This window comes from Erpetoichthys calabaricus, chromosome 2 (assembly GCF_900747795.2).
Source record: "Erpetoichthys calabaricus chromosome 2, fErpCal1.3, whole genome shotgun sequence".
NCBI classification, from domain to species: domain Eukaryota; kingdom Metazoa; phylum Chordata; class Cladistia; order Polypteriformes; family Polypteridae; genus Erpetoichthys; species Erpetoichthys calabaricus.
Window position 1 is genome coordinate 317,832,143 of NC_041395.2, and position 13,703 is coordinate 317,845,845.

The 13,703-nt window shown below is 39.7% G+C and overlaps 1 protein-coding gene across 5 annotated transcripts in view; it reads left to right on the forward strand.

Moving 5' to 3' along the window:
• mypn (myopalladin) overlaps window positions 1–13,703 on the forward strand; it is a 364,168-nt gene that overhangs the window by 295,071 nt on the left and 55,394 nt on the right. For all 5 annotated transcript variants that reach the window (XM_051923393.1, XM_051923396.1, XM_051923394.1 and 2 more), the window contains one exon: window positions 10,042–10,143. In XM_051923393.1, coding sequence (XP_051779353.1) covers window positions 10,042–10,143 — 102 coding nt within the window. The remainder of the gene's footprint in view (window positions 1–10,041; window positions 10,144–13,703) is intronic.

Here is a 13,703-nt window from a genome sequence, read left to right on the forward strand (position 1 = left end):
TATAATATCCATCCATCAATTTGTGAATCTGCTAACTCCACTACAGTGTTGTTGGGGCTCAGAGCCTAATGTGTGTGCAAAGCAGGAGCTAACTTCTGAATGGGATTCCTTTTTCAGGTCAAACTCACTTCAAACAACCACAACCACTCAGGTTTTTGTTGATTGTAAATTGCCAATCAGCTTGACGTGTTTGTCTTTAACGTACTGGCAGAAACCAAATTACTGTGAGCTAAATCCAGCTCTGCATAGACAGAACTGTGAATCAAAACCTGGTTCTAGGAACTGTCCGGCAACTGAGATAACGACAGGAGCACCTGATATCCACAACATGTATGTCAAAGTCAAAGATTATAAATGAAAGGAGGCTATTCAGTGAGCTATCCCAGGATCTCACCTGGTCAGCTTGTCCACTTATACTTAATAAAAAGGGTGTTTTTTTGTATAAGCCACTACTTTTTCCATAGCTTAGAGATTCATGTCTGCTTAACGTACTTTGTTAGTGACTCTGGTTATTACAAAACTGTAACAAGTCCCCATGTAGCCTGTTGTTCCTTTCTTAGCATGTGATAGTGAGGTCCAAGGATAACCTAAAGGATTTGCACACATCCTTTTCTCCATACACTTCAAGTGCCTCTGTTTCTTTTTTGTGGAGACCCATCCAAATTGTTCAGAACACTTCATCTGTGCCCTCATTAGCATTCTGCAGAGTTTGAGTAGTTATATTATTGATTCTGAGGTAACAGTATAGCCTGACATTTTATTACCTTTTGAATGGATACTTTTCCTGGAGAAGGATAACATTGTGTTAAATCCTGCATTGTGTTAAATTAAATGCTAACATTTCAACTTGAATTTAAATACATTGCTGTTATAAATCCCACTTTTGCAATAGCTGGTATTCCTACACAGATAAATGCTTTTACACTAAAGAATTTAGAGATCCGCATCAAAGTTGGTGGTGGTCACTGGGCCCACCCAGCTTTGATCGTTATCATCTGCTATTTGAAGTCCAACTAGAACAAAATTAAAGATGGCTCACATAACTCCTCTCCCTTTTATTTTGTGTGTGTGTGCTGGTTATCCACAGCTGTATTAGCTTTAGCCCTACTGAATGCAGTATGGCATGCTGACAGAAAGGCTGGCTTTCAGGGTGGAATGCAAAATGTTAGATTTATTGTAAACCATGTCTGAGGCTCAGAGCATCAGGTTTATATGGGTTTATCTTGGAATCCTGAATTCAGATACAAACTGCTGGCAAAACCCTGCGTGTAGACACACATTCTCTTTTGAAACTCTTTGACTCTCTGTATATCTATTTCAAACACAGTTGTACTTCAAAAGAACCACAAAAATGTACAAGTCCAAGTTAAAACAATTTCTTGTACAAAGCTTGGATCAAGCGCTCCTACCTGACACCGACAAATGAAAAAAATATTATCTTCTGTGCAGGTGTACATTCCTTTAAAAGGGCTGATTCCTGTGAAAGACAAAGCAAAACAGAAAAAGTATTATTGAAACCAACAGCGCCTTTACTACAGCTTTAGTTTTGACATTTTAAGCTAGATGTTGCATTATGTTACAATACAGTTTTTTAAATAAAAAAGTAGTATTGAATAATTTGGGTAATATGTTCACATCTTGTAATCAAGATTGACAGAAAACTGAACTGAAGGCAGATTTAGTTTGTTCCTTTCTTGTGTGAAACAGGGATTATGCAGCAAAAGAAGGTACTGCCAGGAAAACACATGAAATTACTTGAAGATGTGTTATATGAAATTAATCTTGAAATGATATGAAAGGCATTATATGATTGATGGATGGATAAAAAAATAAAAAGGAAAGACACTGATAGATAGATAGATAGATAGATAGATAGATAGATAGATAGATAGATAGATAGATAGATAGATAGATAGATAGATAGATAGATAGATAGATAGATAGATAGAAAAGGCATTATATTATAGACATAAATGAAAAGTACCAAGCATATTGTGGGAAATAGCCCGGACACAGACAGACAGACATCATTTTAATGTCCCAACACACGTTTATTCACCCTAAGTACAATGTCCAAATATGCACACAATCCAGTGCCTCCACAACAGTCACCCCAATAGTCCAGGCCTCTGTCCACGGTAAGCCTTCAGGCCGCCTCCTTTTCTCCTCTCTCACTCAGTCTCCGACCTTGTCCTCTTCCACCCGACTCCAGCCTTCAATGAAGGGAGGCGGCCCCTTTTATAATCACCCAGATGTGCTCCAGGTGGTTCCCGGCAATCTTCCCCTGACACGCCCCTGTGTAGCAGAAGTGCCGGCTGTCTTTCCGGAAACACTCCGGATGTCTCATTTTCTTCTTCCCCCCAGCACTTCCTGGTGTGGCGGAAGTGCCAGGGTCCCAAGTCCTCCAGGCATAAGGATGCCCCCTGGCGGTCCGGAGGAGGCATGAGCCCTCCTTCTGTCCTTCTGGGCGTCCCGGCTGGGTACCACCCCCAGCCATGTGCCACAATATAGTAGACATATATAAATGAAAGACCTGTGTGTGTGTCGGCAGTCCACTCTGTTCACGCTCAACCACAGCCACTAGATGACGCATGCATGCACTTTTCATTTTTTTCAGTTGTCACTATGAAAGATGTATGTTTGTGTGTGTCTGCACTCCTCATGCTCAAACACAGCCATGGGAGTTTGTGTGTTTTCAATGGGACATGTAAAAATGTGACTTGCCCTTGGTGAGATGGTGCATGCATGCACTTTTAAATTTTTTCGCCTCTTGCTTTAACCTCACCGCTCATTCAGCCCTAACAGACAAACTCATCTTTGTGGTACATACACATTATATGTTCACACAATGGGCTACCATACAGTTGCATGAGACAGGTTCCAGCCTGTGCTGCTCAATTTGCACCACAGCTGCACTCGACTACATGTCCGTCTCGGACAAGATACGACCTGTCCCAGCCCATTTAGCTGACACCACTGAAAGTTCACCAATATAGTAAAACTGCTAGGGAGTCTTTGAGTCGTTTTTTGTCCAGAAGACCATATGCTGCTATATACACACTAGGGGGCTTCACCCCCTGCTCGCTTCGCTCACCAACCCCCATGTTTGGTTTTCCGGATACACACTTTTAACATTTTCTTTTCTTTGAATTGTTGCTATTTCATTAGTTTCACTTTTATTTCAGAACTTCTGTAAAAACAATATTTGTAATCTTGCGAGTCCCAAGATGCTGAATCTTTTTAATGAGGTCAGGATAGGTTTCTCTGTTTGGAATTTCAGCACAGACAAAACGATCTTCATCATCAGCAGTTAATAATTTTTTTTTACAAAGTAAAAAAGTAAGTAGAGTTCTGTCTGCATTGGACTCCTGTCTGTAAAGTCGTGATATTTTCCTCTCACAGTTCCAAAAGTACATGGGGTTACCAAGGTGATACCCCAGCTTTTGTCTAGGTTTTTGTACAAGGGCTAGACAGAATGTTTTTGACTCCTGGGGTAAATATAGCTTTTTAAATAAGCAGACAGATAAATATATATACATGAACAAAGTAACCAATAAATGCATGTGCGGTAAACTCCGTTTTTGAAATTCTCAAGATTCTTTATTTGTCACATGCATAGTTACACAGGACAACACGCAGTGAAATGCATCCTGATCCGCTTATCAAAAACTGTGCAAAGTTAGAAGAATATCAGTTAGATTAACAAAAAGTCATAGATTGAAAGGTAACAGTATAGTAGAACATAATAAATAAGTACAATTATGTGAATAAAGTAGAATTACAGTAAGTGTTAAGGTGCAATAGTGTAGTAATTATTGTGCAAAACCAAAGTTAGACTGGTGCATAGTTAAATGAGGCAGTTTGTTTGTTTGCACCACTGCAATCTTTACTTTTTTTTTTTTTATATTTTCATATTCTTTAATTTTCTCCACATGTGTATAGCGCAGTTTTTTTTTGTTTTTTTTCTTTTAGCCTTTCTAATTTCACTGGTTTCATAGTCTCTAACCTGCTCTGCATGTGTTTAGTGCCAACGTCTTTATGAAGTTGTACTTTGTCTTTTACTCATTGTCTTTTAATTCTGAGCCGGATTGGACGTGCTTTTTTTTCAATTCCACTTGTTCCGGACTGATAATTACTTTCCTTATTTTCTGAATTTGCACCTCGATTATTCTTCTTTGCTCTTTTTTCTGTCCAACGCATTTGAGTCTCTTTTCTCCGCGCTGCTTTCTTCTTCGTTTAGATGTCGACATTTAATTTATAACGTACTGTCCTTATACGCTTTATATGCGCTGAGAGCCCTGGATCTGTGTGTGCTCAAGTCCTTCACAAGACTGAATGTTTTGCTGCCTATTGTCCTATTTGATAGATTGTAAGTAGGGCGTGTCTTTGATCTCGCTGGTCTTTAAAATGTCTTCCGAGAAGATCACGTATCGTAGCCTTGCATTTGCTTTCCATTCCATGATTTTCTTTTATATATAGAGAGATAAGAAAACATTCTATAAAATATAACTATATAGTAATGATGTTCTTGAGAAAGAAAGGTAAGATGTTCTTCAATAGATTGGTAGATTTATTGCACCATTAACTTCATAAACCCAGTTCAGGATCGAGGAGTGAGAGATTGTTCCAGCAGTACAGAGTGCAAGGCAGGTAGCCAAACATGACAGAACATCAGTTTATCAAAGAGCACAGTTGGTTGTACACCCAGTTATTCATATATAGTCCAATACAGAGCAGCCATTGACCATAACCTGTATATGTCTGGGATATGGGAGGACAAATGTAGAATCCAAACAAAACCCAACATCAGTGATTGAGTAGCCTACATGTAGATATTGGTCATACTAACCCAAGTACTGCCATGCCTTATCATATAGGTAGGTAGTATATAAAGACAGCGATGAAACAGAGAGGAAAGGTCCTTTATAAAATACATTTTGAGATATACCAGAAATGAGCCATTTTACTCTATAACTGAAATACAGGTATGATGCTTTATAACATACAGATTGTGCATAAATGGCTCATTATTATAGATTGAGGGCTAGACAGTGTTGGTATTGTTAGCATTACCTACAGACTATCACTTATCACGTCCTGCCCAGGGCCAGAAGAGATAAGTCCTGTGCTTTCTTTGACCTGGAGGGCAACTGCATTGGCATAGGTGTTATTTAATCATAAGGTCTTGGTGATGCTGTTTGGTTCTATTTGCATTGTGCCCGCACCATTTATGTTTTCTGCTTTTAAGAAAAATTAGTTTAAACTTTATTCCCTCTTATAATATATGTCACATGCAGCTGACTAGGTTTTAACCCTCATTTTAAGAGTCAGCTTTACAGAACCTTCTACTTAAAGTAAATCACAGCCACATAATGCACAAAACTAGAGTGCTGTGATAAACAACCAAGATGCAATGTGTGCTTTTGAGGCCTTCCACTCTTGCCACATTTTAGTAACATCTGGTATGGGCCTTGAGAGACACATATCCATCATCGCAGTACCTTAAATACAGTACTTATGTTGCACCAGTGCTCAAGGCTCATATCCTGACTTTGAAATTTTACTGAAAGATTTACAAAAATCAGCACACATTGTATTTTAAAAAAATAAAGGTCACAGTTCTTAGAAAGACAGAGATCATCTTGAGTAAGTGAAACAGTGAGCATAAACTCATTTTCCCAAGTTAAAATAAAAACAGAATATGCCAATTTAATTCCAATATTTTTGGTGAAAACAAATTTAAAACAATTTGGTAAAACAATTTAAAAAATGTTTAGTATTTTACATCATGGCACACCTAAAACATCGTCTCGGTAATGGTTTAGGTTAAAAACTGGGATTTTTTAAAAGTTTTATCCTCCTAGTATGAGATAAATGCAATAAGCATCTTAACCAATAATGCTGTCTTTCTTATATTCATATTTTTTATGATGTTACTTATAGATCACATTACATTTATAGCCCATAGGGAGATTTAGCTAGACAACACAAGTGGAATCTGGTCCTTACCAAAGGGAAAGAGACAAGAGGCTGTTTTTCATGGCATTCCAATAACACTTACATTTATGTATGTCTGGATTTTCTTGTGTGTCCTCTAAACTGGTCTGATGTGAACAACATGTAAAATGTCAGTGAGTTACCCTGAAGTGGACTGGCAACCAGGTAGGTCAGGTCAGGTTGGGAAGCATGCACTGGTACAGCACGTTGCTGCACCCTCCACATAACGAAACAGCTTGGGATCCTGGCTAGGATCCTGGGTCCAGTCCCACCCTCTGGAAATGTTCCTTTATCTGCCACAGCCAGGTGTTACATGGGCATCCCCTTGGCCTGGTCCAGCCACTTGGGTCCTCAACAATAAGGATCCTGCAAGCCGGCTCACCCTTGGGGAATTGTGCCACGTGGCCGTCGTGCCATAACCGATGCTCCCTCACAATGCAGGTAATGTGCCTCTTTCAGGAATCCATGAACAACCGCTCATTGGACACAAAGTCAAACCAGCCGTACCCAAGGATTCTCTGAAGAGACACAGTACCAAAGGTGTTCAGTCTTTGTCTAAGATCACTGAATCCATGGCTCACAACCATATAACAAAACAGGAAGCAGCAGGACTCTAAAGACTTGGACTATCGTCCGTTTTCATTAATATCAGGAGTGCCACACACCCTTTCCAGCAACCTCATGCCCCACAAGCTCTCCCAATCTGTCTTCAGAGTTCATAGGAAGAGTCACCAGAAACATGAATGACACTGCCAAGGTAAGTAAACCTCTCGACATCCGCAGAAGGACACACTGCTGTTGGCTGTGCCCAGGAAGTCATTAAAGGCTTGAATCTTGGTTTTAATCCAGGCCACTCGCAAGCCCAGACAGTCCGACTCTTCGCTCAGTCTCTCGAGACCTCCAATCAGAGCCTCAAACACATCAAATGTTAATTCCTGCTTTGAAAATGATGCTGCCAGATCTCACAACTACCTGCTCCTATAAGCAGGTTTGAAAAATGAACAGATTGTGCTTTAGAAATGTACACAACCTTTCAAAGCTTTACAATATAAACATATATTATTATATAGTGTCTTTTATAGTAAGCAATAGTACAAAGTAATTTGCAAAATAATTGCTATCATGCTGAATACTGAATTAAATTGAAGCTGTTGTCCCATGTGGAGGGTAAAGTGAAATTCACAAGTGCCACAGTGGCGCAGAAGACTGGAGTGCCACCTCCTCTGATTTGCAGGTGGCTTGCCATATTTATGGAGACCGCCTGCTGTCCCTGTACTTAAGTGGTCTCCACTAAGAACTCACCCCACAGTCTTTGTTTCTAGCATATAACCTACTGCAGGACCACCTGACCTTTATTTTAAAGAGTTATTTGCTCAAGCCTGTCAAGTTTAAGTGTTCTTTAACTGGACTTTATTTTAATTTGACAATTCACTCAGGTATTTTCAAGATAAGTTAGCGTTTGTAAGATAAAATTAATTTGAGGGGGTGTGTGGTTACAAATGGAATACAACGGGAGGGATTTCTGATGAAACAGCTGTTCACATAGATATTACTGACGAAATTCAGGAGATGGTTTAAGCAAGTAATAATTAAAGATGTGTCTCTATATTATGTAATAGTTTTTGGGTAATTTATTGTTTAAGGTAGGTAATAATGTACTTTTTTAATCATGCTGCCTTATATAACATAACATTTACTGCTTAACTTTTCTACCTGGTGTGGAATTACTATGATTAATGATGACAAAGAAACTGCAGAAGATGAGGCAACATATGTAAAGGGAGATAACTCAGAGTGCCTTTGTACATATGCCAGATTACAACTCTCAGGGCCACAGAGAATTGTCTACCTAGAAATATTAGAGTGTGCCACGGCTGGAAGTTCAATAAGTGCAACAGCAATAGTGAAATCATAATGGACTCGAGAATGCCTGCAATATTCCTTTAGAATGTCGGAGGGTAGCAGGAGAGTTCAACAGCGAGGCTAGCCTTTTAGATAAAGAACCACTTATGGAGTTGGGGCAAAGCTCCCTGCTAGTGAGAACATGAGAAGTAGAGGTTAGACTTCACCCATCCACTAAGGGCACATTCACTTTTTTTGCTCTAGCGCTAGACCAGAACGCTTCTAAACTGCTTGAAACATTATTTACCATTACTTTCAAGGACACTATTCACACCTAAGTATTTTAACAGTGAGCAATTTATAAACTCCTGCACACATGTGCACCAGTCTGCTAGTGACAGCTATTGAGAGACAGATTAAGGTATGTAGCATGCAATCAAGTGTGAAGAATTCAACAAAAGTTATAGGTATACATTTAGTTTTCTTCAAGTTATAGTTTAGGACACCTAAACTTGGGATTTGCATATACCCATGTATTTCTGGATTGATCAGTATTATTGAACTGAGTATTATTAACTGTTATAAAACTGAATACTTAATATGTCAGTGATACTTCTCAATTAAGAAAATGCATTCCATCCCAAATCAGAGCCACTGGGTGAACACTGACGGCTGCGCCACCAGATCACATTAGAAGACATTCTGAAAACAAAATAATCACTTCACAACCCGACCACACTTCACAACCTACAAAATGGAAATTAGGTCAATTATATTTCCATCCATCCATCCATTTTCCAACCCGCTGAATCCGAACACAGGGTCACAGGGGTCTGCTGGAGCCAATCTCAGCCAACACAGGGCACAAGGCAGGAACCAATCCTGGGCAGGGTGCCAACCCACTGCAGGACACACACAAACACACCCACACACCAAGCACACACTAGGGCCAATTATATTTTCCCTGTAAAAAATTTGAAACAACATTAAAATGCACAAAAGATGACTGAAAATTTACAACACTCAAGTGTGAATCGGCCTTGAAACATTGACTCAGCATGTAGCCAGGTCCATCTGCACAGACAAACTTTACTAACGTGATCTCCAAAGGTTGGATTAGACTTGTTATTGGCCTTGCATTATTGGGAAGGAACCAGCCCAGCACATAATACCAGTCCTTTACAAGACGTAGTCACAAGCACTTCCACAATCACACATCTAGCATGTCTGACTATGAATATTTACATTCTTCGATCTAGTCTTCCTCTCTAGCATACGATAACACATGCCAAGTGAAGGGCACAGGTTTCCAGTTTTATAACACTAATCTTCTGCACCAGCAATTGGCTGACACCAACCAAACAGCTTGGCATTATGGTCTCAGCAACAAGTGGCCAACTAGAACTGCACTGGACAAATACAAAGAAGTGTAATGGCCATAAACTGTGCTTTGCAAGTTCAGGTGTGTTATTTTCTGTTTGGACTGAGTATTGGCTCTGAGGCTAGGGATCTGTGCTGGCAATCAGAAGCTTGCTGGTTCAAATCCACCAGAAGTGACTCTACTCCATTGAGCCCTTGAGCAAGACCCTTAACCTACAATTGCTTCATCCCGGGTATGACGTTAATCTGCATCCAGCCAAGCAAGGAGGTCCTCTAATTTACAGGGAAAATGTGGGGGTTGGTGGCAGAATTGGCACTCCAGCCACCATAAAACAAAACTCAAAGACTATTCCATGTGGTGCTGACAGTGCAGGATTTACGTATAAGCTACACAAGCTATAGCTTAGGGCCCCCGCCTTCTTGGGGGCCCCCAAAACAAATTGTCCGAGTGAGCAATTGTCATATATACTTAAATATACTACAGCATTATTTGTCCCAATCAGGCCCGGCCTTAGGCATAGGCGAAGTAGGCGACCGCCTAGGGCCCCGGCGTCCAGGGGGCCCCGGATCGACTCCTTGGTCTAATTTTCACGCATTTCACAGAGCTTCCAGGGGGCCCCTGGACCCCCCTTTCGCCTAGGGCCCCATAATACCTAAGACCGGGCCTGGGTGCTGAGGTGTCACCTGTTGCATGGCTGTACTTGGGTCCCAATATGGATGGTTTAGTTTGTGTGACAGCACACTGTAAAATTAGTGCATGCTCTCAACCTCTATTTTCTGTTTAAGAAGTAACAAATTCTCTTGTGCCTTTTCCATTATTAGAGATTCACTTATGAGGAAAAAATGGCCCGCAGACTGCTTGGACCAAATAACTCACCAACGGTTTTCAACTTTGAAGAGGTGCAAGAAAGTCCTCCTTCACAGGTATGGTACAACTTCATTTTCCACAATTGTTTTTTTTTTTTAAAATAAGATGTTCATTCTAATAAAACAAAGTATGATTATGATAATAATAACTATTCATAATTAATACTACTAATAATATTAAATTGGCAGTACTTTATTATAAATTGATTCACAAAACATACTTTAGGGTACATCTTTATTTGTTATGCTTTATGTGTTATAGGAGTACCTGTGCTTGTTCCATTTTCTATTATTCCATTCTGCCAACTAGGATTAGTAGTCTTCATGAAACAGAAGTGAAGAAAAATGTGTGGTCCTACAAAACGATGGCAAATTGGAGACATCACTACTGTTTTTCAAATATTAGGGGAGCTGTAAACATAAGAATCCATTGTTAATTAAAAATATAATCCCATAGATTTTCAAATCTCTCTATTATAAAATTTTATTTAACATTTGCAAAGAATTTTCTTGAGAACTTTTATCGCCTTATTAGCCTTTTAGTTTTGATTTAAACACAGTTGGTAGCACATGCCTATCTATTAGCTGTCTATCCACCTGAAGCTAAGCATGTTTGGGCCTGGCCAGTACCTGGATGATAGACCATCTAGGAAAAAAGCTTGGGTTGCTGCTGGGAGAGATGTTGGCGAGGCCAGCAGGGGGCGCTTACCTTGTTGCCTGTGTGTGGATCCCAATGCCCCACTGCAGTGACAGGGAACTGTGCTGTAAATATGGGGATCTTGACTGTCTGCACTCATTAAAGACTCCTGAACATCTTTTGAAAAGTATAGTGTTTATTTTGATGACTTGGCTAAATTGCCCATTATGGCCTTATCCATTCTGCACCCCTAATCATCCCCTGTCTGTAATTAGCTATCTCTGTCACCCCTTCATCACCTAAGAGCTAATGTGTGGTGAGTGTACTGGCGTAATACTGGCTGTTGTTGCATCATCCAGATAGGTGCTACACATTGGCGGTGATTGGCATGGTTCTTCTCTGTTTATGTAAAGTACTTTGAGAAGTGAGAAAAGTGCTGTATGAATGTAATTTTTTAAGTATTGCATTATCTTTCGTCAGGATTGGTTTGCTCCAATTAAAGAGTTAAATACATTACAGAGCACACAAGTGTTCAGTCTCATTGTATAGATGAGCAGTTCAGAAACTGTGTACGTGTCCATGAAGGTTATCAAAACCTCATGCAACCAAATTGTAAAGAAACTTCTTTTGAGTACAGTGAGCAATTGTTCAATCCAGTCTGTCAGTTTATTTATTTCCTTTGATTGTCTCTGTATTCCCCTCTGTGGCGATTATATCAGTGCAGTTAGAGGATTATCACAGTGCACTTTCGGCTTTCTGTCCTTATATGTGTTTAGCAGTTCAGACCAAAGCATGATGAGCAACCGACTCCCTTCTGGTTCATTTCTCTATACATTTAACTGTTTGGCATGGCACTCTGCTGAAGAAACACTGTTGCCAATTTTTCTTTCATGTAAGCATGTTATAGAATGCACAACATGTTTACACTGCACACAAAAATGCAGTTCTTGTGCAGCAGTATTGCAAAATGTTTTTACCTCATCAATGAATCACTTTAATAACACCATGTGATGGCAAGGCTAATAGCAAATCTGTGCGTAGTCAACAGAGGGCACTAAGGGACCAAAACAAAGCAACACAAGTCTGGAATTTAAGTAAGCATTGGCAGGAAGGACTCCCTGTTTATGTCCTTGTTACTCAAGGGTTCCTGATGCCAAAGACAGACACAAACTGAAACTTCATCACTTGTTTACTGAAATACTTCATACTGAGTGTGATATCTTGGTATTTAAATAATGGAAAACAGCTAAGAATTACATTTAATTTCAATTTTCATTTTTTTACTAGGGCGGCACGGTGGCGCAGTGAGTAGCGCTGCTGCCTCGCAGTTGGGAGATCTGTTGGACCTGGGTTCGATTCCCGGGTCCTCCCTGCGTGGAGTTTGCATGTTCTCCCCGTGTCTGCGTGGGTTTCCTCCGGGCGCTCCGGTTTCCTCCCACATTCCAAAGACATGCGGGTTAGGTGGATTGGCGATTCTAAATTGGCCCTAGTGTGTGCTTGGTGTGTGGGTGTGTTTGTGTGTGTCCTGCGGTGGGTTGGCACCCTGCCCAGGATTGTTTCCTGCCTTGTGCCCTTTGTTGGCTGGGATTGGCTCCAGCAGACCCCCGTGACCCTGTGTTCGGATTCAGTGGGTTGGAAAATGGATGGATGGATGGATTTTTTTACTATTTTCTGTACACGTAACAGTAATAATCTATAAACCAATAATAACTATCATTTCACTAACAACCCAGTGATTCAAAATTTGTTAAACATAAGGAAACAAACACATTTTAAGGTAGAGACGTTTCTGTCTGTTGCCCCATACCTAATAATCAGCCATTTCAGCCTTCTTTATACTATGCAGTAATCAGTCAATGGAAAAGGCTAAGGATTATGACATTTAGAGGTCTCTATATATAATGTATTTGTATATTTTACACTATTACCTTCCAAATGTAATCTTCCAGAGATGCACGTTTTACTCTTTATACAAACTAGAAACTTTGTTGAAAGCAATCTGGGTTCCTTCTCTCATCTTTGACCTATACCTATCCCTGAGATGACACTGAGTAGTGCGGATGAAGATTATTTCACTTACTTCAGCCTCGTCCATGTGTGGAAGTGTTGTTTGCCTGTATGATTGTACCTTTATACACCAAAAGAACTTCCTGTGTGCAATGATATTTCCACTGTTTATTTGTATTAACCTTATCTTTGATAGTTGGATTCTGATTTGAATAACCATTTCTGTTTCTATTACTTTACTTTAAGTAGTCACAATGACTTAGAAAACAAAGAGTTTTTCTCCCTTACACTTACATTGGTCTTATCCACAGTGGCTGGGTATGTTACAGGATATAAGATAATATTTTTGTTTTTTTTGGTTATTACTTTGGGTCATATAAGAAATGCACTGCCATTACTTTTTTGTTATCTGTGTGTTGTTGGGGTACACGTTATTACAGCACCCATCTTATTTACCCTTAACCATGAGTATAAATATGGTACGTCTTAAGTTAGGCTAGGGGTGACGTTTAATGGTCTGCATTACAGTGTAAAGCTCAAATAACTCTTGGGACAGTATTTTGCTTCCATCCTGTTAATAAAATAATGCTGAAAAAAACAGGAATATTTCTATGCATTTTGCTGTTCTGAGTTAACTTATCGATATTCATGAGTGGGTGGAGTCTTCAAAACACAATAGTATATAAACTAGAAGCTGTGAAGCCAATATTAGAACAAACTGAAGCTGAACCATTAGTTGAATTAAATGTGATGATGATGTGTATTGGTCATCAGACATTGACATGAATAGTGAAACTGATGCATATAACACTGTATGACCAAACCCCCTGGTGAATTTGGTCATGTGAAGCTCCATGTAGCTTTGTGGCGAAAAAGGCAAAATGGTTGCAATCGCGTAGAAGGACAAGAAAGGTTTTAACACACAATGCAGCAACTGTCAATGTTCATGCCAGAGGAAATGTGGAAATCACTA